The 26,585-nt window shown below is 41.1% G+C and overlaps 1 protein-coding gene across 1 annotated transcript; it reads left to right on the top strand.

Moving 5' to 3' along the window:
* The first annotated feature begins 381 nt into the window (after positions 1-381).
* pvalb6 (parvalbumin 6) lies at positions 382-26,248 on the top strand. Its single transcript, XM_079455835.1, has 5 exons — positions 382-574; positions 24,854-24,922; positions 25,383-25,515; positions 25,599-25,708; positions 25,784-26,248. The coding sequence occupies exons 2-5, from the start codon at positions 24,862-24,864 to the stop codon at positions 25,807-25,809; spliced, it is 330 nt and encodes a 109-aa protein (XP_079311961.1). The 5' UTR covers positions 382-574; positions 24,854-24,861; the 3' UTR covers positions 25,810-26,248.
* The last annotated feature ends 337 nt before the right edge of the window (positions 26,249-26,585 follow it).

The raw sequence follows: 26,585 nt of genomic DNA, 5'->3' as shown, positions 1-26,585 counted from the left end.
GTAAAGAATGAAAAATTGCCTATGTTATTCATTCTTTTCTTTGTTTGTTATTTGTTCCTTCATTTGTGTAGTTGATCATTCGGTCATTTCATTTATTCCTTCCCTCCTTCATTTAGTCATTCAGTCCTTTATCCTAGTCATTCTTGTTTTCAGCTATTTATTAATTCTGTTATTTGGTCGTTCATTCCTATGGTCATTCATTCTTTTGTCACTGATTCTCATTGCTCTCCATCCCTACAGCACCACACAGTCCCTCCTAACTGAGTCAAGCCCCTCCCCTCTACAGCTTTCTCTCTTCATCTCTCTCTCTCTCTCTCTCTCTCTCTCCCTCACGTTCTCTCTCCCTTCATCTTGCTCTCATGCTTTCTCTCCCTCCCCTTCATCTCACCTCCAACTAGTCAGTGTTCCGTCTCTGTCCTGCACTGTCTCTCTCTCTTTCCCTCGCTGTCTCTCTCTCTTTTTGGTGTGCTGAAGCTCTAGTGTGGTTTGCTGTCTGTCCGTGCATTGCCGGTCTTGTTCCTCTGCAGACCTGAACCTCCAGCTCTACCCAGGACTCCAGCTCACTCCACAGCTGGTAAGACACCGGCATGCTCCACTACCACCCAGAAAGAGTTATGAAATGTGTAGAGACAAAATCAGGAAACTGTCAGGAAAGCGATGCAGGCAGGCTTTAAGGAAGTGAGATGGTTAGTAAAATTGAAAATGGAAGCAAGAAGAATAAGGAAATGCTGAGGTATGAGGAAGATTACAGGAAACAAAGAGAGAAGGTCAGATGGGTTGCAACATCATCTTCATGTAATATCCCATTCAAAAGTCTGCCAACCCTCTGCACCGCGTGTGTGTGAGAGAGAGAGAGAACGATTGTAAAGCATTACTGCAAATATAATGCATTTGTGAAAGATTTTAAACTGGTAGTTTTATTAATTGTATCTATTCATCCATCCATCCATCCATCCATCCATCCATCCATCCATCCATCCATCTATATCATGTGGTGTCATTTCTGTTCAGTCCTTTGTCTTTGATGCGTCTATATTAAATCGATCTCATTCATAAACTCGCTCTGGTTCTACTATAAATCTACAAAGTTAAATGATGCCGTGACAGATAATATTTCTGCTATAACAATGTTGTCCGAGTCAATTGATTTACCCTTCTATTGCTTCTCTAAATGCCTCTCTCTCTCTCTCTCTCTCTCTCTCGTATCTCCCTGTACACAACCCACACACATTCAGGTGAACTTTATTACGTCTTCATTCTCAAAACAAGATTTATACTCACAAGGACTTCTCATCGACTTTGTTGTTTCAATATTGAGCTAATTATATTGATAGACACTTTGACAAACCTTATGAAAGTCATTTTAGATTTGGGGATTTCAGGAGGGTCCGTGCAATTTAGGTGATTTGAATTTTTTTAATTCCGAAAAAGAATTAAAATGACGTAAAACCTCACACACGCACAGATGATGTCATATGCCAGTTGTGTTCATTTTAGTTTTTGTTTAGGAGTTTTAACAGAGGCTGAATTATGGACATGGGATGAAAGAAGAGCGCAGTAGCTCTGGTCCTGATGCAGTAACACATCTTTAAAGGGATACTTTACCCAAAAATGAAAATTGTGTCATCATTTAATCCCCTTCGAGGTCTTCAACGTGTATACTTCTGTGTTCGACAGAACAAAAATAATGATAAAGTCATTTTTCCTACTATGGTAGTCAATGGGGGCCGAGATCTGTTTGGTTACAAGCATTATTCCAAATATCTTCCTCTGTGTTCATCAGAACAAAGAAATGTATACAGATTTAGAACATCTGGATGGTGAGAAAATGATGACCGAATTTTCAATTTTGGTTGAAGTATCCCTACAAGGACAGATACACTCTGTCTGTCTGCATGTGTGCGCGTGTTCTGGTGCTGCCAACATAGATATTGCTGGAACTGTGTTAGCATTTTAGTTAAAGCAATGAAAAGAAATTACGGACACTCTGCACCGTTAGCCCAAAGCGTGTGTCGGATGCATTTTGCCTGCGGTCTTCCACTTAATGAACCAAATCAGCAGATCGTGCAGATTTATGGTCACTTTGCGCTTTTGGATGGATTAATCGTCCATTACCTGTTTAAACCATGTGATTTCATTTCATTAGCTGGTTAGACTGAAGAAAGTATTTAAGTATCCGAAAATGATACTTCTCACTGAGTTTGTGTGATGCCGTGTATCTTTCAAATTTAGTACGGGTGGATTTGGGCTATTTATGTAACTGTGTTTGCTGTGTGTGTGTACTTTCCCACCGTTTTGGATGAACAGACAGACATCATCAAATGTGTCCATATAACTGTGTGTGTTTGAGCTGTCTAGATTGGACAGCTGACACTAATTGACTATTGGCAGATAGAAAATGCAATGTTGGTGTGTGGGACGTGTGCGTTTGAGTTTCTCTACGTGGGCAGCTTTCAGATGAAACTCAATGGCAGGCTATCGCTCACGATCTGTTTCTGTCTTTCTCTCCATCGTGCACGTTGGCTCGCTCGGCGAAGGTTTTCTAGAGATTAATCAAAGATGTACTGTTGCGACAGTCTTGAAGCGATAGATAATTGATTCGAGTTTTAGATTAATTGAATCTGTTGCAAACCTAACAGAACTCCGACCGGCTTTCTGCCTTGTCACATTCAACAAAGTCTGATTCTAGTTCCAGGACAGAGAGTCAAAAATATTTCAGGTGTCCAAATCGCCAGTCTTCCTTGGCTTTAAATTCCCTTTAACCATTCACTGCTGGTCACACGTTCAGTCAAGGTCAAATGGTCCAATCACCGTGTTATCTCTAAATGCCTCAGATTCACAGAACATAGCTTGCTAACACCAGCGGAGCATCTCTGTAATAAATACAAATGAGTTTTATGTCAGAATATGTAGGTCCGCCTGTAAACATCTATACAGTAATAGGATCCGTGTAAAATGTCGCAAAGGCCTTCGGATTGGATTCAAGAGTTCTCTGCTCATGTGTTTGATAGATCTGTTCTCATTACTTCTTTGCTTTGCTGTTTGTGCCTTTGTGTAGGTGTCGTACATGTGTTTGAAATAAATTTGAGTGTGTGCACACTCGGGTTTGATGTGAAGACTTGTGTGTTTTTCTCAATTGGGTTTCAGCCATACCACCAAAACACCTGCTAATGATCAACTCAGAACTGAGCCGCATCCTAATGGACACGCACACATTGGACTGATAAATGTAGAACTTTAATATAGCAAGCCTCGCTCATAATGTGTGATTTTATTTGGTGTGTGTGAATGTTCTCACAAGTGTTCAACAAGAGGGCGTAGAGGGGTTGTTGGGTTTATGCCGCATGTATTTACACATCTGTGCAAAAAGCAAATGTTTGGGGCAGGGACGCATGCCATATCTTTACTCATTCTGTATTTGCCTTTGTCGTGCAGTCGTTAATGCTTTTACGTTCACAATTTGCTCATCCATTTATCATAGGAATTAACAAGCTGTCTCTCTCTTTCTGTCTCTCTCTATCTCTTATTGTCTTTAGGCATTAACAAAGCATTGTCAGAAACACAAAGGTGAGGGATGCTGTGCAAATAAGTAGTGTATCTGTTTTTGTTAACCTCATTTAGCTTCATTATAGTTTTAACTTTGTCCTATATGTTTCTCCTGAAACAAAATAGACAAATTGTGACATTCCTGGTGTGGTGATACATATGAAAGAAGCAAGGGGCTTTTAATTTAGCGCTAAACATCTTAACTTTTTTTGTTGGAAAAGGCATGTGTGAGTCAGATTAAATGTGTTTTATTCTAAGCTCTTTGTCATATTTTATCAGGTTTTTTTACTCATGTTCAGACCGAGGGAGAGGGTCTAACTTTAGATTGACGTTGGGGGCACTGTGACTCACCAGGAGTCTCACCTTCAATTAACCAATCCCTGACCTCCTAAATGAGGTCATCACAGCAGCGGAGTTCCACCGGGAGCGGCGGTCTAAAACCGACCCGCACACTCTTAACCTGTTGCGCACTATTCTTTCTTTAGCTTTCAGGGCTATTCTATTCGTTCCTTAAATACACGCACTGTGATATGCCCTAAATCTGCACATATAGATTAAAACGCAGCAGAGCTCTACTATATTATGTGTGGCTATTTTGGGGCACTTTTTTCAGTCCATTTCGCAGAGGTCAATCGTTCATTTGCTCAGCAGAAATGGAGAATGAGATCATGTTTCCCTTGCTTTATACTGCATAGCGGTGTTCCGTGACCGTATCTCTGCTTTGTCATCTCAGAAATCTGCTTGATCTCCAGGGACACTTGTACCTTAAGGACAAAATAACAGAAGTGACAGCAGCGATATGAAAGCCATTAGAATTACCTTCAATCTGAGAACCAATAGGATTTCACGGCTTGGCCCTGAAGGTCAGTTGAAAATTTCCTGAGGCCTCGCGGGCTGATAGAGTTTCAGAGGTTAAGGATACCGAGTCAGTGATGGCTCCTTTGTTGAATTAAGATTGGTTTTGATTTGTCCTTTGGGATATAATTGACCTTATTATCCTAAAGTCTGACCACTACTTCACAACATATATTACATGCCATTAGATCTTGTGTTTCATATTTTAGTTTTCTTATTTATCTGTGCTAACAGTTCTTTTCTTATCTTTGTAATGAGGCGGCTTTACTCGCAACACTATGGCCCAACCGGAATCGTCCTCATAACTCAATCCCGAGGGTGGGCTGCATTTTTGAAGGTCGTAAGCATGTCCTGTCGGTTGATACGATTTGCCCAAGGCTAGAATTCTGGGATAGCCCCGGAGATAGAGCTGTTCACGTGTGGCATAACGTGATTTAAATAGGCCGAACATTGCTTTAATACCCAGGGGGTACTGGACAATTACAGTAAGATGCCATTATTACAGTATTATTCTGTGTGTGCGTGTATAGCTCATTACTTTCATTTACCCTCTGTTAGAGCATGCATTACTTCACATCCTCTCTCTCTTTCGTTCTCCACTATGAAGCATTTAGCACACTGTTTTTGCCTGGGGCTCGAGAAGGTCAGTCGAGTGTAAAATAACTTGTGCGTGTAGATTTATGTTACAGCTTTCGAATTAATGTTCTGCTGCCATTGATGCTGATACTAGACCCCTCTGTCTTTCTTGTCTTTAGACAGATCACAAACACCAAATCTGTCGTGGCTATTAAATACCTTTAGTGTCAAACAGATGTGCATGTCTGGCTTTTTGTTCTTGTGTCCTGATGCTAATAAATAGGCAACCAGTACCAGCAGGATTTTCATTCATAAAATTCAACAACACCCTCGCATTCATTCAACGTTCTGGCTAATCCACATCGGCCTAGATTCAGATTGACATCTTTTTATTTCGCAGAGCCGAAGCAACTTTTCTGTTTTCAGTTGTTCAATTTTATGACGTATCGCTGTTGCTGGTAAATGAAGTGCTTGCCCAGATATGCTGACTACGGAGGGACACTTGAACTTATTCTGTTTTCAAGGATTCTTAAGCAGTGAACAACCCCTTATAGCACAAAAACACCCTTACAAACACACTGCGACAGACATGAGTAGCATACTGATTTCATTTTAGCCCTCTTTTTCACGCTCTAAGCTGTGGACATGACGAGAATGTAAAGAGAGAGAGAGAGAGAGAGAGAGAGAGAGAGAGAGAGAGCACTTCCTGCTTGGTTGCGGAGAAACCAGAGATGATGTAGGGAGAAAGGAATGAGTGAATGGACGATGAAGGAGAAATTGGAAATGGGAGAAAAGAGGGATGAATTGGAAGAGCCTTGGAGGAAATGGTCTATGCATTAAATGCAGCTTTCTGCAACCTGCAGGCAAAAGTGTCTTATGAATTCTCACCATTGTGCCCTTTAGAAAGACACAAAACACTGTAGGCGGTAACCACAGTTTCCCATAGTAATGATAAAAAAGTGAATTTACAGTAATGCTTTACCATTTCTTGGTGTTTCCGTGTAAACGTTGTTTTGCACATTTCCACATTGTGGTTTCCTCATGCTTATCGTGTCAATTTGTCTTAAATGGTCATAACGTTAACTGAAAGAACTACTCACATTATATAAAATAGACAAAACATTTTTCGCAAATACATATTTACCATGAATGAGTTCTGTACTAAGTAAAATCATACATTTGATAATTACAAAATGTGTCAAACAGTGTGTTTTTATTCTAGTAGTTGTAAAATGTAATACATAAATGCACAAATGAATAAAAGTTATACATTAAGTGTGCACTGTACGTACTCTTTTTCTAGTTTAAAATAACAGAGTCAGCTCGGTGTACTGTACTGTACAACAGCAAAACAAAACCCCTGTGAGCTTTAAAGGTCCGGGCAGGTTGTGAATGTTGAGATGGAGGGATGAAAAGAGCTCTGAGTTGAAGATGCGGTGGGTCGATCTGATAGCGGGCTGTAGTATTGAAACCAGGGTAGAATACTAACTCGCTTGGTAAGCCTTTGAATTACGACACTTCTGACACAAACTCAAGACTATTAGATCTAGACTTTTTTTTACAATGTTCTGGTATAAAATGTGCAGTATTTGTTGTGTAAACATATGTCATGTGATATACAAGTGGAGCAGTGTGATTGATGGGTAACTTTACTTTATTTTGGGAATTTTTACTGATTTATATATATAGTGATTTTCCTCTTATTTTTGTATTGGTTTGCTGTGTTTTTCTTGATGTTTGTGGTTGATTGGTTTATTATATTGTTTGCTGTGATTGCTGGACATTTAATAGTACTGTTTCCCTCTATCACAAACTGTAACGATCAACACTGATTGACACACCTGAAAACCCTGATCATGCAGCGATTTCATTGGCCAGCTGATCAGACCATTCCAAATAAATAGGAGGCTAGATCTCTTACCACGGGAAAAACGCTCTGGACGGACGGATGTGCTGAGTGCTGCTGTGGACTGGCTTGGCAATTGTATTCTCCCTCAGCGTTGTGGCTGACTGGAAGACCTGTGCTTTGGTGGAGCTGACTCACAGAGCTCGCAGTGTCAACGCTCACAAAACCTCAGGCTAAAGGGAAGTGGTCTTCTCTCCCACACTGATGTGTGTATTGTTTTTAGTATTGAGCTGAAGACCCATTCTAGTTGTTGCTTGTTGTTGTGAAGGTGCCAGGTCCGGTGGAGCAGCAGATGCGGCATGATTGTTGATGGACCCACGTGAAGTGCAAGGAAGCAACAACACGTTATCTATTCAAAGCCCTGCTGACAGAGGAAACACTGAGCTAAATCCACTGGACGGGACTGGATTTGGGTATTGTTCACCCTGGGACAGAACATTGGACAAACCCTGATTTTATTGTTTCCCTGGGTCTTTGAGATGTCATTTTAAGATTGTCATTTTAAAGTTAACTTATAAAAATAATAAACACTATTTTTATATATATTTCTTGTGTCGTTCTCGCTGTGTTGGTGTGGCCGGAAGTCTAAATTTGATTTATATTTAACAGACTTTTAATCTGTTACATAAGTGGCGTAGTCGGCAGGATATTTCCTTTTCCACACCACACAGTGTAGAATGGCAGATGAAAATGAAGGACAGCCTGAACGCCCAGAGTGTAGTGTGTCACAAGGTACTGGGGCCAGGCTGGAAAATGTTCCACGTAGTCAGCCTGTGATAAATGCAATGATGATGCCTTGGTTCATGGGGGTCCCATGGATCCCAAGGTTTAATGGTGACTCAAGCAAAATTTGTTTTTCTGAATGGAGCGGGCAGGTACAGGCTATGCTGAGGGCACAAGGGTTAAATGAGGAACAGAAAATTGACTTCATATATGGGGCACTTGAGGGTGAGGCAAAAAGAGAGATGAGGCTACTGAATCCAACCAGACAATTAACAAGTATAGACATGTTAAGAGAGTTAAAGAGGCTGTATGGGCGTATAACACCAGTAGCCCAGCTCCGGGCACAATTCTTTAAATGTCACCAGCAGGAAGAGGAAACTGTTTCTGCTTTCATTCTCCGTCTCCGAGAATTATTCTCCACATGGAAGGAGCAGGAACCAATGGGCTCTGCCCAGGATGAGATGACGATTAGGGACCAGCTTGTCCTGGGTTTGAGGCCTGGTGTGGTGCAACAGGAACTTCAGAGGCAGGTGCGTAGAAAACCCACATTGTCCTTTTCTGAGGTGTGCAGCGAAGTGAGAGCATTGGAAGCTGAGCTGAAGATGGAGCCTGTCAGTGCCTCCCGTATCTCTGTGCCACAGCTGAATCCATCCATGGTTGCACCTAGCCTAGAAGAGTGGAGGGAGACTGTAAGAGCCGAAGTCAGAAAAGAAATTACAGACCAACTTTCTTCTCTTAAAGAAATTTTAACGGACGAGATTAAACGCCAACTCTCTCCACAGACTATGGTGCATAGAGACCCACCCTTATCCCCTAGAGGGGTTGCTCGCGAAGACCGCTATGCTGCTTCCCCCAGGCGTCACCAGACTTCGGAGTGGGATGACCGGGGCAGACCAATCTGCAGAGGCTGTGGGAAAGCTGGTCACATCCAGAGGTACTGTCAACAGGGGAGGAGACAGTTAAACTGACAGCCCCAACCACTGAGAGCCAGGTGGTTGGGGAGGGGGACCAGGGAAACCAAATGAATAAACCATCCCTGGTGGGAACGTGTCCAGGGGTTGAAGTTGTTGTTGCAGGAGTTAAATTGCCCTGCTTGCTTGATACAGGCTCACAAGTTACGTTGTTTAGTGAAACTTTCTTTCAGAAATGGCTGAGTGGAGAGCAGAAGCAAAATCCACAAGATCTGCACTGGCTTTCTCTTAAAGCAGCTAATGGACTACAGATCCCATATACTGGCTACGCCATCTTGGATTTCTCAGTGGGAGGAGTCACAGTGCCGGGTAAAGGGGTTATCATTGTAAAGGATGAGTGCCTGAGTCCTGAAAGAGGTATCCTAGGGATGAATATTATTTCACATTGCTGGAAAGAGCTGTTTCAGGGAGTCCACCCTGGCCTGACTGTCTTTGGTACAACTATGTCATGTGAAGCAAAGGGGGAGTGGGAGCGTGCTTTTGCATTCTGTCAAAAGGTTTCACAGGACGAATCTGATGGACATATTGGAGTGGCCAGGTTAACCCGCCAAGATCCAGTCTATTTGCCTCCTAACAGTGAGGTGGTACTGTGGACACACCTTTATGGTGCAGAAACCAGGTCGGATATTTGTGCTTTGGTGGAGGGCACAGAAAGAGATGACGAGTGGCAGGTGGCTAGGACTGTTACTACTGTGGTGAAAGGACGCCTCCCTATAAGGGTACGTAACCTCAATCCTTACCCCATATTGATACCTCAACGCCGCCCCCTTGCTAATGTCTTCCAGGTTGATCCAAGGCAGATTCGAGGGGAAAAGGTCCTTGTGTTGAAGACCTTAGATCCAGGGGTGGTGGAAGTGGATGTCCAGACTAACCACATCAGTACCAAAGACCAGCACCCAGTCAGCCTGCTGAAAGGTGATGGCTTAACAATAGATCAGCAACGGAAGATGGATTTGCTGTTACAGCGATGGAGAGACATCTTTGCAGCAGGCGATGATGACTTTGGCCAGACCAGCGCAGTCCTCCACTCCATACCTACAGGTTCTGCACCTCCCAGCAGGGAGCGCTATAGACCAGTTCCACCAAGCCTTTACCCTGAATTGAGGGAACTCCTGCAAAATATGCTGGATAATGATGTCGTGAAGGAAAGCTCCAGCCCTTGGGCAGCACCGATTGTCCTTGTGAAGAAAAAGGATGGATCCTGGCGCTTTTGCGTGGACTACAGGAAACTGAATGCCCTAACCCACAAAGATGCCTATCCCTTGCCAAGGATAGAAGAGTCCCTCACCAGTCTCAAGCAAGCTGCTTGGTATTCTACCCTTGACCTGGCCAGTGGATATTGGCAAGTAGATGTGGACCCGAAGGACCGAGAGAAGACTGCATTTACTACACCCCTGGGCTTGTATGAGTTCCAGAGGATGCCTTTTGGTCTCTGTAATGCACCTGCAACTTTTCAACGCCTGATGCAGCGGTGCCTGGGCGGGCAGGTCCACGACTCACTCCTGATCTACTTAGATGATGTTGTTGTATACTCCCCAGATTTCGACACCCACATTAATCACCTGGAGCAGGTTTTTAAGAAGCTGGCCGCCCATGGCTTAAAGTTGCAGCCCCATAAATGCAGCCTGTTCCAGAGGAAGGTCACCTACCTCGGCCATGTTATCTCGGGTGAAGGAATATCCACAGATCCGGAAAAGACAGTAGTTGTTGAGAACTGGCCCATCCCCTCCACTATTAAGCAGGTACGATCATTCCTTGGGTTTGTGGGGTACTACAGAAGATTTGTGAAAGGTTTCTCTAAAATGGCAGCACCCCTGAATGCTCTCCTAGTAGGTTCTGCTAGTATGCGGAGAGGAAATGCTGCCATTAACTGGACCCCAGACTGCCAGATGGCATTTGATTCTTTGAAGACTTCTCTGGTGAGTGCACCAATCTTGGCATATGCAGACTTCTCAAAACCCTTTCATCTTTACACTGATGCCAGTCTGGGAGGTTTGGGGGCTGTGTTAGCACAGCTACAAGATGGCAGAGAGAGGGTTGTAGCTTATGCTAGCAGGAGCCTTAGCCCCACCGAGAGGAACGACCAAAACTACAGTTCTTTTAAACTGGAGTTCCTAGCCCTTAAATGGGCTGTCACCGAAAAGTTTAAAGACTATTTGTGGGGCAATAAATTTCTGGCCTTTACAGATAATAACCCCCTGGTCCACCTGAACACTGCACACTTGGGGGCAACAGAACAGCGGTGGGCAGCACAGCTAGCGAATTTTGACTTTGAACTTAAGTATCGGCCTGGTGCTTCCAATCGTAATGCTGATGTTTTGTCCAGGTTACCGCAGGAAACAGGATCTGACCGACTGGCCCAAGTGGAGATGGCCGTGGTGGAGTCAGAAGCCTGTACAGAAGCCAAGACTTGGAAAGATTTGCAGGAGAAAGACCCGACGGTGGCCCAAATTAAGGGTTGGGTGGTTGGAAATCATTTTCCAGGAGCTGAGGAGCGGAGAGCGTGCCTGCCTGCGACAAAACGTCTCTTAAGGGAATGGAGTCGACTACACATCCAGGAGGGTGTGTTACAGCGGAGGGCCCAAGAGCGACATACCAGGTCGAGCCTCAACCAAATAGTGGTTCCCTCAGACAAGACTCATGAGTTGTGGGAGAAGTATCACAATGCCTCAGGCCACATGGGAACAGCCAAGATTGAGGGCTTGTTGAGAAAAACCTTTTACTGGCCCGGGCTGGGTGCGGACTTACAAGAATGGGCATCCAAATGTGCAATTTGCACTCAACAGAAAAGAGGACCAGAGGTAAGGGCACCCTTGGTGCCTATTTTTGTATCATACCCTTTGGAAACAGTTTCAATTGACTACTTGTCCCTTGGTAGGCATGGAGACACTTATCCTTACCTGTTGGTAATAACTGACCTTTTCTCAAAGTACGGATGGGCTGTCCCTACAAAAGACCAGACAGCAGCCACAACGACACGTGCCCTTTGGCGCCACCTCATCCAGCCATGGGGATGTCCAGAACGAATCCTCTCGGATCAAGGAGCAGCCTTTGAGTCAACCATGGTGGCACAGCTGTGCAGTCTGTATGGGTGTGTCAAAGTCCGAACCACACCCTACAGGCCCCAAGGAAATGGGGCCTGCGAAAGGTTTAACAAGACTGTTCTGTCTCTTTTAGGAACATTGAGTCCAGAAGACCAACTGAGGTGGCCAGATCACTTGCCGACTCTTTTGCAGATGTATAACAACACCCCTCACGAGACCACTGGACTGACCCCACACTTTGTCATGTTTGGCCGACACGCCCGCCTGCCCGTGGAAACTGCTGTCAGTGCGCCACCACTGACCCAAAGACAGGACTTGGAAGGTTGGGTTCGCCAGCATAACCAGACTCTACAGAGAGTCTACAGACAGGTGGCAGCAAAAACAAGAGAAAGCAGAATGCGGGACAAGGTCAGGTATGATCAGAAAACAAAGAACCTCCCCTTGTTGCCCGGAGAGCGTGTGCTTTTGCGCAACTTCCGTCGCAGAGAACAAGGGAAATTGGCACCACACTGGCAGCCCCAACTCTACGTGGTTATTGACCAACTGCGTCCAGGTATGCCCGTTTTTCAGATCAAGCCTGAAGGAAAAGAAGGCCCCATCAGGACAATTCATCGTAATCACTTAAGGCTTTGCCTTTTCAACCCCCCTGAGGAGCCTCAACAAGCCCCAGAGACAGAAACTGTGAACCCCAATTATTTGAATGCCTGGCGTCCTGGGCCTCTTTTGCCATTAACCCTGGTGCCCATAGCATGTGCCCCTCCTGCAGTTCCAATGGAAGATGACCCAGTAGCGCCTATTGTGGGACCTGAGCCAGGAGATGGATCACCCCTGCGTAGGTCCCAGAGACAAAATAGGGGTAGGCCCCCGGACAGGTATGGACACTGACTTTGTCGGGACGACAACTGTTAAAGGGGGGAGGAGTGTCATGTGATATACAAGTGGAGCAGTGTGATTGATGGGTAACTTTACTTTATTTTGGGAATTTTTACTGATTTATATATATAGTGATTTTCCTCTTATTTTTGTATTGGTTTGCTGTGTTTTTCTTGATGTTTGTGGTTGATTGGTTTATTATATTGTTTGCTGTGATTGCTGGACATTTAATAGTACTGTTTCCCTCTATCACAAACTGTAACGATCAACACTGATTGACACACCTGAAAACCCTGATCATGCAGCGATTTCATTGGCCAGCTGATCAGACCATTCCAAATAAATAGGAGGCTAGATCTCTTACCACGGGAAAAACGCTCTGGACGGACGGATGTGCTGAGTGCTGCTGTGGACTGGCTTGGCAATTGTATTCTCCCTCAGCGTTGTGGCTGACTGGAAGACCTGTGCTTTGGTGGAGCTGACTCACAGAGCTCGCAGTGTCAACGCTCACAAAACCTCAGGCTAAAGGGAAGTGGTCTTCTCTCCCACACTGATGTGTGTATTGTTTTTAGTATTGAGCTGAAGACCCATTCTAGTTGTTGCTTGTTGTTGTGAAGGTGCCAGGTCCGGTGGAGCAGCAGATGCGGCATGATTGTTGATGGACCCACGTGAAGTGCAAGGAAGCAACAACACGTTATCTATTCAAAGCCCTGCTGACAGAGGAAACACTGAGCTAAATCCACTGGACGGGACTGGATTTGGGTATTGTTCACCCTGGGACAGAACATTGGACAAACCCTGATTTTATTGTTTCCCTGGGTCTTTGAGATGTCATTTTAAGATTGTCATTTTAAAGTTAACTTATAAAAATAATAAACACTATTTTTATATATATTTCTTGTGTCGTTCTCGCTGTGTTGGTGTGGCCGGAAGTCTAAATTTGATTTATATTTAACAGACTTTTAATCTGTTACACATACATATGGTCAAAAGTGTTGGAAAAGCTTGACTAAAATGTTTCATCCAAAAAATATTTTAATCTCAAAAGAAACCGCTTTGGTCGTATGGTTATTGGTTATCAGCATCTGTGTGGCGTACTGAAGAACAGACGTTCCGTCATTTCGTGTTTAAATAATGAGAGTTTGCGTTTGTGTGTACGCATATCGATTTCAGAGAGATCAATGTGTGAAGAGAAATACATTAGCTTCTAATTGCCAATTATTTACTTGCTGTAATTAAAGGGGCAAGTGTCTTTGCCATCACGGATAACTAAAGAGCCTCATCATTGGCCTCGTTCTCCACAAAATACCCACAATTCAAAGCGTGTGGAAGTCAGTAGATACAAGTGGACTTATCCAGGCATGCTGTGTTAATAAATCTGATGTTTCGGAAGGCACATATTCTCCATAGGCCCAAAAGATCCAATAATGACTTTGGCAGCCAACCCAGAATCTATTTTGCGAGGAGTTCACATTTGTCACAAACAGTCCGCCAGCAACAAGAGCCTGCATTGTGAGAGTCGCTTCAATCAAATCTCCATTAAACATCTGCACTGGAGTCAAGGCGAGAATTGAAGATCATTTACTCCGCTGCTTCGTCGCACAACATCGTTGGACTTATATCAGAGTTTTACAAAAGCAAGATCGTGCGCAGACGACACGACTGGAGCAGGTGTTACGAACCCATCAGAGGAATTGTTATGTCTGTTCGCTCCTCATGACTTAACGCTGTAATTAAATTAGATGATTTTTTAATTGAAATTGATCATTGAATTGCGTATTGCGTGTTTTCTTTTCAAGGAATGGGATCATGAACAGCATATGTACAAAAAAGGGACCGGAGTCACGAAACTGTTCTTAAGAGAATTTTTTTTTTTTTTAATGGCTTATACGGCATTGGGCAAGATGCACAGTTATTATTATTCATGTATGGGTGTGGCTACACCTGGAAGGAGGAGTGAAACGGGACAGTTGTTTGTGCATGTGCTGTTGAAGGATTAACTTTTCCAGGCCAAGTCCATGTATGAGTTCACTTTCGGTCAAGCACGTTAGTTGAAGGACACCACAAGGTATAAAAGACAGAAGAACAGCCACCTCGGAGGCTGGAGACCATCAGTAAACCCCGATGCTAGATACCTAGCTGAAGATAAGAAGCCTGAATACACCTTCCATTGAAACCGTAGTTATAGTATTTAATATTATATTTTTTGTTAATTGTATCTCTTCAAAACTTTGTTATAAAAAGAAAAGTAACATATTAAAAGAAATTGAATAGGTCTTAATTTAGGTCGACTTTGAGCACGAACATACCAGTATTTTAAATACTTATAATTTAGGCCGGACTTGACTTACTTTACCTAACCTGAGAATAATAAATAATAAGGTTAACGGCGATAAGACAAAAGTACACGTCTATAAAATTTGAGCAATCTCCTTGAATCACACCCATACCCTCGGTGTTGCTACCGCCATGCTCTAACCTTGCATGTGATGTGTTAATGGCATAACAATCGCATGTTAGCATGTTAGTTATAATATTATATTTATTATAATACATTTTGTGTGTTACTGCGCCGTAGTATTTGTGACGCTCTCCGTTTCAAGTCGCTTAATGTTAAAAGCACTCTGTTTCTAATGATGAGAACAAAAGTAACGCAGTTAGACACTATCATTATTATATCAATATAAGGAACTTACCGTATTAATGATACTTGCGTGCACAAAATGTGAATGGCCCCTAAAAAAATTCTTATAAATATGACATTCCTAACTTTCTTCATAAATTAGAATTCAAGAAATGTTGTTTTATGAATCAGGCCCTAGATACATTGACAAGGTCTATAAATTCGTTGATAACTTTATTTCTATTCTGGCTATTCCAAATCCACAGTCTTGTCAATAACGCACAAATTGTATCCTTAAATTTTAGAGGATATTTTGAGTAAATATTAATTTAAAATTGATGTTTGTTTTATGCTATCAATAAGCATATGCATTTAAAAAGATAGCTATTAAATATAACATATTTTAAACCTGCTTTTAGTTTTCGTTTTTGCAGTGTGCAAAAGAGAGAGAGAGAATGAGGTAGAAAGAGAGAGAGCAAGAACGTCCCTTTTAGGGAACTGCTGTCATTGTCACTCCACTAAAAACTCCCAGCGTGCTTTCTGGCTGTGAGCCATAGCTTGTCCCTGATGTCTGATCTCAGAACAGTAAATTTGGCCCTGCAGCTAAACTTCAAACCGAGCTGATGAGGAACTCCAGCGATAACTCAAAACATAGAGCAGCGTAGAGCCAGCTTGTGACTAACACTGGGCAAGAGTCCATTTCTTCCATTTTTCCAAATCTCACTGACTGACTTTGTCTTTTTTTATAATCTTGCTCTTTTCCCCAACTCTTGCTCTCTTTAAAGCTGCCTACATGTATTATTCAATCTCTCATTCTGTGTACTGGAGTATGACTGAAAACCGTGTGTTTGTGTTTAAGTACGAGTATTCTTTCTGTTTTTTTCAGTAGTTTGTTCTAGCGTGGGTGTGTGTCTGAATGAAGGCTTCAGCAAGACAAGTTTTTTGACTTGAATCTGCTTCATCTCTATGGTTTTGATGTTGTAATCTCTTGTTCTTTGTTTGATACTGTGTGTCTTCCTCCGCCTTTTGCTCTTTTCACTCTTCAGCCTCTTGAGTACTTCTGAAAATGCTGTATTACTACACACGCACCCTGACTTGCATTAAATTCAGATGGCCTAACAAAGACTGACATCCTTTTGGGCATGTAAAAAAGGTTAACGCTCTCCTCCCTGATGGATCTTGAGCATTAATTCGGTCACATGATCGGGCACTCGACAGAGGTAATGGAAGTGTTCATGCAGAAATTAAGGTTCTTTGATTATCGGCTCTATCTGTGCATCGCTTTAAATAAAAGAGTCTGTCAAACGATTTGATGTTAACTGAGTAAATGTCGTATCAGCTACGATACGATGTTTAGAAACCATATATTCTACAATTATCTGTGTAACTAAGTATACTATATGGGTAGTTGGCTGGTCTAACTAACAATGAAGATCAATTGTGTGTATAGTCTGTATGTTTGTGTGTTCTATCTTTTTACTCAACTTTGAAGTCTTTTTGGCACATATAATATCACCAAAGTTTAAACTATTGATCTCACACACACAGACGTGTTTTTGAAGAGCTCTATTTTTGAAGTGGCACGAACACACAGGCAGGAGAAGTACAGAAGTGAAAGGTCAGGGTCACAGAAGCTTCTAGTTTGTGTGGTCTCGGAAGCATGGGCATGCGTATATAAGAGTTAAAACAGATTTGTGTCACGCGATTCGATAACGCGGTCAGACGAGATGTATCGTTGGTTAGATTTGGAAGTAACATGCAATTTAGTTGTGTTGTAATGGGATTTTGTAGGGAAGATTGTATAAGCCCTCCCGTGACCCACAATGGATGGGCGTATAAGTCACTTACTGTATAACACGTCTTAGCAGTGTTGATGCCTTTTTGGAATTGATGGACCATCCGTGTGCATTTTGTGGTTGTAGCGCAGGGGCTTATTGTAAATAAAAATGCATTTATTTACCCTCGTGTGGTTCCGAACAATTATATGAGACATTTCTTCTTTGAATAGACGACTGAATGTACAGGGTCAGACATTTGGAGGTCCATATTGCTTTGAGTACATGCACTATACACACACACGCTCTCACTTGCCCAAAGCTACTAGTTCTGTTATCTTTCATTACTTCAAGTCCTGTAATACAGTATTGGCTGGCTCTCACTGTATCTCTCTCTACTTTCACTCTAGCTGTAGGGTGTGATGATCTACTGAGCCCTCGCTCTCAATCTCACAAGCACAAATTCAGGTTAGAAAGCAATTGCTTATGTGCAAAACCAAATTATTCATGAGTTGCAAATGCTTCTTTTCTCTCAACAGTTTCATAAAAGGTATGTTATATACAGACACAAAACAATATTAAGTGACCTTTCCACATTTTCTAGATGTATTGTGCCCATTCCAGTTCAGTGTCTATTGAATGTTGAACAAAATCAAACCTTAGAAGTGACAAAGTCATCCAACAGCAACGTGACAGATTTACAGAATGGCAATACACAGAAAAACAGTGATAAAAATCCAGGTTATCACATAAAAAACAAATACTACTTGTATTGCTTAAAAGTACACATGAGCCTGTTTTCTTAGCAGTATTTGAGGTCTGAAAAAGTTATTTAGCCTGTTTCGCCAGTTTACATTTTCTGCAAACACATGCAAATAGAAACAATACTTTTATTTGGAATTAAGGAGAAATATTTTTATTAGTTCACAGAATGAAACATAAATGACCATTTTTCCTAAACACGTATAATAAGTACATTTAGAAAAACTGAAACTTTGATTGTCATAAATTCACGAAAAGGTTATAGCAAAAAAGGTCTTTAGAGTTTCATCATCTATCACATGTGCATCCACGACTAGATCTGTCGGACCAGACGGTCAGATCTGTTTTCCACCCGCACATACCAGCAGCCACCCTGATGATCAGCACCCAATGTATTTTGAGCGTGTTCTGGTTGAGCACAAGGCCTGCTAGACCTTTTGGGCCTGTAAGAGATCCACAATCTGCCTGACAAGGACAGAACGTCGTCTGCACATGGATACACCTAAAACAAGCTGTGCTTTCCCTTCCCGAGTAGATAAACCGGAACAGTCTGAACGCTGGCAGGGATCAATGAACCTGTCCCTGGTGTTATTGCACCACTTACGCAATAGTCAATACGGCAGGATTCTCAGATGAAATCTATGAAATAGAAGGTTAATATTTACGTGTATATTACAAGAGAGTGGAAGTAAAATGAGTACAAATGACGTTCTGTATTGATTCAATAAAGCCAATAACTATGAAGACAAAAGACCAAGGTTGAAAATCAAGACTTCTTTCCACAGGTTTAGTGTGGTTTAAGTAATTATACATCATTACCAACAGAGAAAATCACTGAAGGGTTCTAACCAGTTTTACACTGGGGTCCATAACCCATAGCCCATTTACAGTAATCGATGATAATGGCAGTCAGACGTTCCTGGCTCGTGGATTTTTCACCTTGAGCGGAATTGGACTTTCAACCGCAATGCGGTTCCACTGAGCACCACAACAGCCAGAGTTAATGATCCTGTGCACAACTGACTTATAAGTGAAGTGTTCAAATGGAAGTGGAGCGCTGCAGAATGCTCGCTTATACTCGGTATTCATTGTTCGGATTTGCAGTTAAGATTTGAGTGTGGATCAAAACAACCTAAAAGGTTTCATTTACAACCCAATGGTTGGGTTTGTCCGTTTTTGACCCACCGCTGGGTTAAAAAAAACACTGCAGTTTTAGGGTGTAACTCAAACTTTGTCCAGCTGTATGTTTCTCTGAAATCTTTTTTTCTACGGCTGTTATTTACATATTTTGACCCAAAAATAAAAAAACTTAGTTGAGCTACATAATCTTTTACCATCATATTCATATTTAAAAAAAGCTAGGATATTTTAACCCAACCATTTGGTTTAATTAACCCAGCAAAAGGTTTACATTTGACCCAACAGTGGGTTAAAACAACCCAGAAGTAACCCAGCCGGTCGGGTTCGTCCCTTTTTTATTTGTATTTTGAGAAGAAAAGAGTCAGAACAAGAAATTATACAGAGAACTTGTGAAACGTGAGCTAGATTCGATCCTCTTGGCTTGGGTAAGCACCTTGGTGGGTTGCTCTTTGCTTGCATTATTAAAAAAGGGGAATGAATTAGAGATTCAGCGCACACAATGTGCCTGATTCATTCTGTCGACTTCACTTTATTTCTGCGTCCTCTTTCTCACCGGCGTGAATTTAAACCACTCTTCTTTCTCTTTATTAGACTCGGTGATGGTCTGACTTAATGCTTGTCTGCCAGATTGTCAGATAGGAAGAAAAATTGGTTTGGGTTTGACTTCAAATAAGTCAACCATCTATTCATGGTTGTACTGTATTTGTGTGTGTTTTATTCAGTTTTCTTTTATAATAAAGATAAAGCCTCTGTCATACACTAAAGAGCCTTTTCACCAACTTTCACTCGAAGTCTTTCTGCACTAGATCATTTATTCTGTTTCCGTCACCCCGTTCAGGGCATTAATAGACCGGCACCTCCATTGTTTCTCATAGAGTGTTGTTTCATTTTGTATTGGCTCACGTACTGCAATGTTTCACACCGTTGATGGATCACTGAGCACGCTGTAATGTAAAACTCTCCTTCTGGGCTCAGTAGAAGATGTTTGCTTCCTAATTTCTCATTCATGATCTTTATCGTACACTCAAGGCAGTAAAGAGAGAGTATTGATGTGTGATCAGAGGGTGAAATGTTGTCCCTCTTCCACAAGAGTGGCTGTAAAGTAGGTTTTCTTGTCCCGTCTCGTTTGCACCTGTGACCTTCACGCCTTCATTCATTCTATTGTACATTGACTTTGTTTTATAAACAGTTTATGAGAGAGAATCATGAACCTAAAATTTGTACAATTCAAGGCGTGTGTATATTTTGTCCTCACATCCAGTTCCTTCCATCCATTTTTCATTCATTTGACTTGAGTTGTCACGCAGTCTGTTTATGGCTCATTACAAAATCTAATTGATCATTAAATGAATTCATTTTTTCTTTTAATGTTTAAATATTTGTTTGGTTAAACAATCCTGTCACAGTCTTTTTTCAATGAATGTGATTTATTCCGTTACCGTTCTCCATCTTCTGCCTGATTGTATTTTATGTGCTGTTTCATCCACACGCTGTTCTGAAAACCTTCTGAGTATTTCGATAAAAAATTCATGAAGTCCGTGAAGTATATGTGTATACCCACAGCTTGCATTGGAAAACAACAGCAGATCAATTTAAAAGAGAGCCAGAGAGACGCAGCTGTATCACTGCTGTATCAATCCATCACTGTTACTGTTTATTTATTTACGTTTTAAGGTAAAATAAATGTATGTTTTTTAACTCTGAGATTTTTATCTTTTGTTTTTCCTTCCTACTGCACATTTTCTGTTGACGTTTGTGCTTTTTCCTACCCATGAGAACATTTTCGATGAAAAATCTTTGCTGTGAAATGTATCTTTACTATTTTGCTTGGGAGACTTTTGTTCCATTTTTTCGCCTTTCTTTTCCTTTCACGTTGATTCACTTTCTCCCTCTTTCAATCTCAGAGACACAATGAATAAAAAGTGTGCGTGCGCGTGTATTTCTGTCACTGAAAAAGGTACTCCCATTACAAAGCTGCCGGAGGCATATGGTTTTATGAACCAGTCCCTGTGTGTCATGATTTTGCATTGTGCGAGAGAATGGAAAATGTATTCCATTAGTTTGTTGTATTTTAGCGATTCCATTCAATCCCCTGGTGAAATATAAACAGCTTAAACCAGCTTGGGGTATTCTGGTCTCAACTGGTTCAAACTGGTGTTGCTGGTCTACAAACATGGCAAATTTTCTGTTAAAGCCATAGTATACCTAACAATGAAAATTCTTTCATCATTTCATATGGTCTGATACAATGCGATGATTATATGAAACGACATGATACTGAACATGGTATGATGTATAATACAATATGTAATATGTGGTATGATATGGTATATGATACGATATACACTATATTATATTGTGTACGGTATATGGTGTGGCACGGTACAATATAATATATGACATGAAATATAGTGCGATATATAATATCATATATGATATAATATCAGTAATGTGTGTTTTTAAACAATTTCTGCCTTTTTTCCACACCATTCAGTTGTTTGTGCATCACGAAGTTATTCTTGTGACCTCAAGCGGGCAGACAACTGGGTGATATATTGGCAGGCATCAACATAGCAAAAATGATTAATATTACAATCCAAATTCCCTCAAATTCAATCTTATTACTTTATAATTCTAGTCGATGATTTCGACCGGTTTCAGCTGTTTTCAGTCTCAGTTGGTCATCTTAGCTCCTGTTGGCTGGTCATTCGCTCACATGGACAGTTCATGTCTGATCTTGTTTGAACAGGTCTGATGTGTCAAGGCATCTGCAATGCTCTTCCATCATAAGCCTCGGCTCTCATCACTGCACTGTCAAACCAAGATGGGCTCTTCAAAACACCAACAGCATCTCACGCCTCTACAGTCTGATCCTCCCACAGCGCCTGAATATGTTTCTCACACATGCACAATGCCTTTGATGTTCCTCTATTCCTCCCTACAAAGTCAAAGACGTTCCTTCGCTGGTTCTTTAGCAGTGGCGGTTTTAGGATTTTATTCTTTCTCAGACACTGAATTTAAGTGGATCTTTTAGGGGCGTGAGGTTGCGAGTTCAATTCTAGCATGACTAAGAGTTTTTCTTTAATAAACCAGTTATAAATGCATATGTCAGTGGATGAGGTTGGCGTATACGTGAGGTTGGCGTATTAGAATGGAATTTACTTTGTGATTTCTTTTTTTGTTTACCAGAGTGCCTTTAGATGACATCGCTGCCCCTGTGTCAGCTTTGAAAGTGTCCAATTTGTAGAAGAAAGGAAACAGTTCACACAGTTATTGTTCTCTAACGTCACATCACTTTTTCTAAAAGTTTTTCCAACCTAGGCTTCATTTTGCCCTGTAGACAGACATATGTAAGGTGCTACAGTGAGTTAAAAGCAGAAGTTTTTACTAGCGTTAAACTTTAAACTGAGATTAAAGGTCAGCTGTTATTTCACATTAGGGCATTAATGTCCCTGGCTCTTGACTCGTGGCGGCAGTCAACTGTTGTCGTTACCGATTCCTCTCTCTTCCTCTTCCTCTTTCTCATCTCTCCATTTCCATCCAGCTGTTCGTTCCCCGGCTCCACTGCCAGTGGGCACAGAGGTTGGCACTTATACGCCCAGCAACGATGCAAGATTAGAGTTGAATTTTCCAGGTCCATGGGGTTCGCTGAGCCGCATTGAGAGAGATCAAATTAGCCCTCGGGATAGAGAATCAGAGACTCTGAGGTGGGAGGAAAAGAGAAAGGCTTACAGGAAAAGTGTTCCCTTCTGGGAGATTAACAGAATGAGAGATGAAAGACTAAAAGAACATTTTCAAGAGGGCTTGCAGAACCAGCGTTTCTGTAGTTTAACTGATAGAGCAAAGCGGTATTAGTACCAATGTCAAACATTTAGGTTATGCATCATATTTGTGTGCAAAAGTGACGATCAAACATAATTTAAAAATTACAACCTTTTTATATTTCAGTTGTTTCACTTAGACAGTAATGGGATGCACTGAAGAGCAAATGGAGACCTTAGCACAGAAAAAGAGAGCGTGTCTTCCTCACGTCTAACACAGGTTAAGCTCAGGCGTCACCTCCTTCAGAACATCTTTGTCAGGGAAACAAGTGTTTTTTAAGAAAGATGGCTTGAGAATTCTGCTCAGCTTGCACAAAGTAAATTGTTATGTTTCATGCATTACTAAAATTTTGTCGACTTTGCGAAACAGTCTATCTGCTTTTGCAGGGTAGTTTGAAAAACATTTAAACTTTGTGGGCCGTGATGTTTCTGATGCTTTTGTGTGAACCCACTGGATACATTCACTTTGAATTTATGGCTATAAATCAGGGTAACATCTAAAATCGGACACTATTATACTTTTTAATGTCTGAAAATGAGTGCAGGGTTAAGATGAGATCCAAACCTTCATTAACAGCTCTTTCACAAGACTGTTGATGTGAAGACAATGGTCATTTTATGGAGGCCATATTGCACGTTACATTCTGAAACCCGATGTAAAGAAAACGTTAAAATCTTACCTTTTGTTTTAGGTTTTTAGTAATGGTGATATAGTTTCATTTAAAGACACAGAGGCAAATATTTGAAGCAAGTTTTTACATACTGTACATGAATGCAATCTGAACACTGAAAGCGGCAGCAAGTGCGAAGTTTGTAGGCGCGTTTCCCGACATTTTTGTTTGCCATGTTTTGATATTCTTATGTTAGGAAATTTACAAAATATCTTCATGAAACATGATCTTTACTTAATAGCCTAAAGATGTTTGGTATAAAAAATTTGATAATTTTGACCCATACAATGTTTTATTGGCTGTGCCAAAAATATACCCCATGCTACTGGTTTTGTGGTCCAGGGTCACATATAATAATATACAAAATATTCAACAAATATTATCGTAGAACCTTTGAAAGGTCTTGCTCCTTGGACAGTACCTTTACAGTATTTTAAACTATTTGTTTTTCATTTAATGTTGCTTTTAAGTTTATGAAAGTGCCAACTAAATAATTTGTTCATCATTTATTTTATGTTCTTAGTTCTGGACCAGTCTAAGCTGCAAGCTCATCATCGCAATGTGATAATGTAGGTTAATAGGCTTTGCATGAACCCTACCAATATTACACAATGAAACCCAACGTCAAGGTCAGGTGTGCACATGTGAGGGCAGTTTGTGAGTGTGCTAACGTGCATAAGCACACGCAATTTATTTGACAAAACAACCCCGCACTACTGTAATGCCCCACATACTTTCTCGTCCAATAAACTGAAGACTTTTCTTGGTTCCGTTTAATAAGCTTATCTGTGTTGTATTAGCATGTTTGGCGATGTCAGCTCCGCTTCAATTTGTTCACTCAGCAGAACTTTCTCGCCATTCCAAGTCATTGAGGAACGTCAGCTGAGCCACATTCAAGTCAGCAGTGCTGAAGCTCTTTTCGCCCCAGCTGACCTCCACCTGATCTCAAATCAATGAAATCAGGTGCCAGCTGAGAGGAAAAGTACAAGTCATACTTTCCCTGTGTGCCTACATTATTCAGACTGCCAGGTGGGGGAAAGTACATTTTCAGTCTGGTTGCATTATTGTTGAAATGGAGCCTTAAAGCTGAGAACTCATCTACAGTTTCAGCTAAAATCGATCTTGGTCTTTAACTCTCAAAACTGGCTTTTTCTTGTTTAAAAATGCAGTAAAACTGGACAACAGATGCCTTTGAGATGTTTGTACACTCTCAAAAGAAAAGGTGCTTCAAAAGCCTTTAACATCTTGAACATGTTCTTTGTGGCGACAAAAGGTTCTTCAGATTATAAAAAAGTAAGAAAGAGATGGTTCTTGGTGGAACCAAAAATGGTTTGTCAATGGCATCGCTTTGAGATGTTTGGAACTCTGAATCTTCCTCCCTCATCACTAATTTACGATTTCAGCAAGTCATACTGTTCATTTTTTTCCTTTTATCCAATCCCTTCATTAATGAACTGCCGTATGAAGAGCATTGGTCAACAGCATGATTTCACATTTTATCGCCTCCCTGCTGTGCAATATGACGCATGCTGAGTTTTCTCATTTCGCTCTCTCTTTCTCTCTGAAGTTGCAGAAATGGCCATGAACAGCATCCTGAACCCTGATGACATAAAGAAAGCCCTTGATGCATTTAAAGGTGATGGTGACATCACATTCCCACACCACACTTGTACAAAAATATACAGTATTCAGTAGAAACTCATTATCTGATTTAAAGGGACAGTTCACCAAAAAAAAGATTCGGTCAAAATGTACCCCTGAGATTTTTCAAATCGCATACATTTATTTGTTCTGTTGAACACAGAAAAAGATATTTGTCAGAATGCTTGTAACCAAAAAGTTCTTGGCCACCATTGACTACCATAGAATGAAAAATTACAATGTTGGTCAAAAGTTTACTTTCCAACATTCTTAAAAAAATATCTTCCAGAATTTTTATTTTTGAGTGAACTGTCCCTTTAAGTTGATATGAAAATATAGCTTTAAGAAACAAATATGCCCCAAAATGTTTGTTACATTATGGAATATGGAAAACCCCCTTCATGGTGAACTAGTGAACAATCTTGATGTATATGTGTGTTTGAATCTTGTCACAGCCGCTGACTCATTCGACCATAAGAAGTTTTTCGAGATGGTCGGACTGAAGGCGAAGTCGGCCGATGATGTAAAGAAGGCTTTTCATTTGCTTGACGCAGACAACAGCGGTTTTATAGAAGAAGAAGAACTCAAGTAATATTACTCTCCGCATTAAGACAAGATAAATCTTAAACAAAGCTGTTAATTCAAATTTAAAATTAAATTGGAATGTTCAGGTTTGTTCTGAAGGTTTTCGCGACAGACGCTAGAGATTTGACCGATAAAGAGACCAAAGCGTTCCTGCAGGCTGCAGACAAAGACGGAGATGGAAAGATTGGTGCTGAAGGTAAAACTAAACATTCTAAAACACGACATTTACATTTTGTCTGGGTTAAAAATCACTGTCCTCTTTCTGTTTCAGAGTTTGCCGCTCTGGTTTGCGAATAAGTGACGGAAGACACTTGACCTGCTCATACCTCATGACCCTTGACCTCAGCACGCCCCTGAGACACATACACTAACACCTTCCTGATTACCTCATCACTTACACACACACATACAATCCTCCTACAATCATGCTATTTATTTTCCTTTTTATACAGAAGTGAATATCTCTGCTAGTGTATAGATCAAGAGACCTTTAAAAGGGCAAGAACCACATGCAATATGTAGATATTATAGAAGATAAAAAACGCTCACATATCCTTATTCCCTCACTATTGTTTTTTATCCCTTGTCTGTGTTTGTCACTTTTCATTGTCTGTATTGTTCTAGATTTCTCTCCTCTGACCCTCCTCATATCTCTGAAAACACACCAAAAGAAAAAGAGGTCAAGCTGTGAAAGACAACAAAATAAAGAGATGATGCCTCAAGAGTTTCAGCTCGTAATGAATCTGTTTCGCTTCTTTTTTTTTTTGCTTAATTTGTCAGATATTCAGTATGCCTGACACACAGCGTGTGCCGTATTATTACTGTATCCCTTGAGAAATGAGAGAAGTTGCATTTAATATTGAGCATGAGTGTCGGGAAAGCTTTTTCAAACTGAAGTTTTCTAAACTACTTAAAATCTATTTAAACTTGAATTAGATCAAGTACAGCTGGCTACACTTCATTCTCCCTTAAGCTTAGTTCATATTTACAAATTGAAGCTATTTAAAAAAACACACATTTACAAATAATGTACACCCCGTTTCTTTATGCACATAATTCCATCAAAAGAAATG

This window comes from Barbatula barbatula, assembly GCF_947034865.1.
Source record: "Barbatula barbatula genome assembly, chromosome: 5".
In the NCBI taxonomy this organism is placed as follows: Eukaryota; Metazoa; Chordata; class Actinopteri; order Cypriniformes; family Nemacheilidae; genus Barbatula; species Barbatula barbatula.
This window is presented reverse-complemented; position numbering and strand designations above follow the sequence as displayed.

What these genes read in the sequence shown, in the direction of transcription:
- pvalb6 (XM_079455835.1), top strand. Translation starts at nt 24,862, where the DNA reads ATGGCCATGAACAGCATCCTGAACCCTGATGACATAAAGAAAGCCCTT. An exon ending in ATAGAAGAAGAAGAACTCAA is followed by an intron (nt 25,516 to 25,598) that starts GTAATATTACTC and finishes TGGAATGTTCAG; the next exon opens with GTTTGTTCTGAAGGTTTTCG. An exon ending in TGGAAAGATTGGTGCTGAAG is followed by an intron (nt 25,709 to 25,783) that starts GTAAAACTAAAC and finishes TTTCTGTTTCAG; the next exon opens with AGTTTGCCGCTCTGGTTTGC.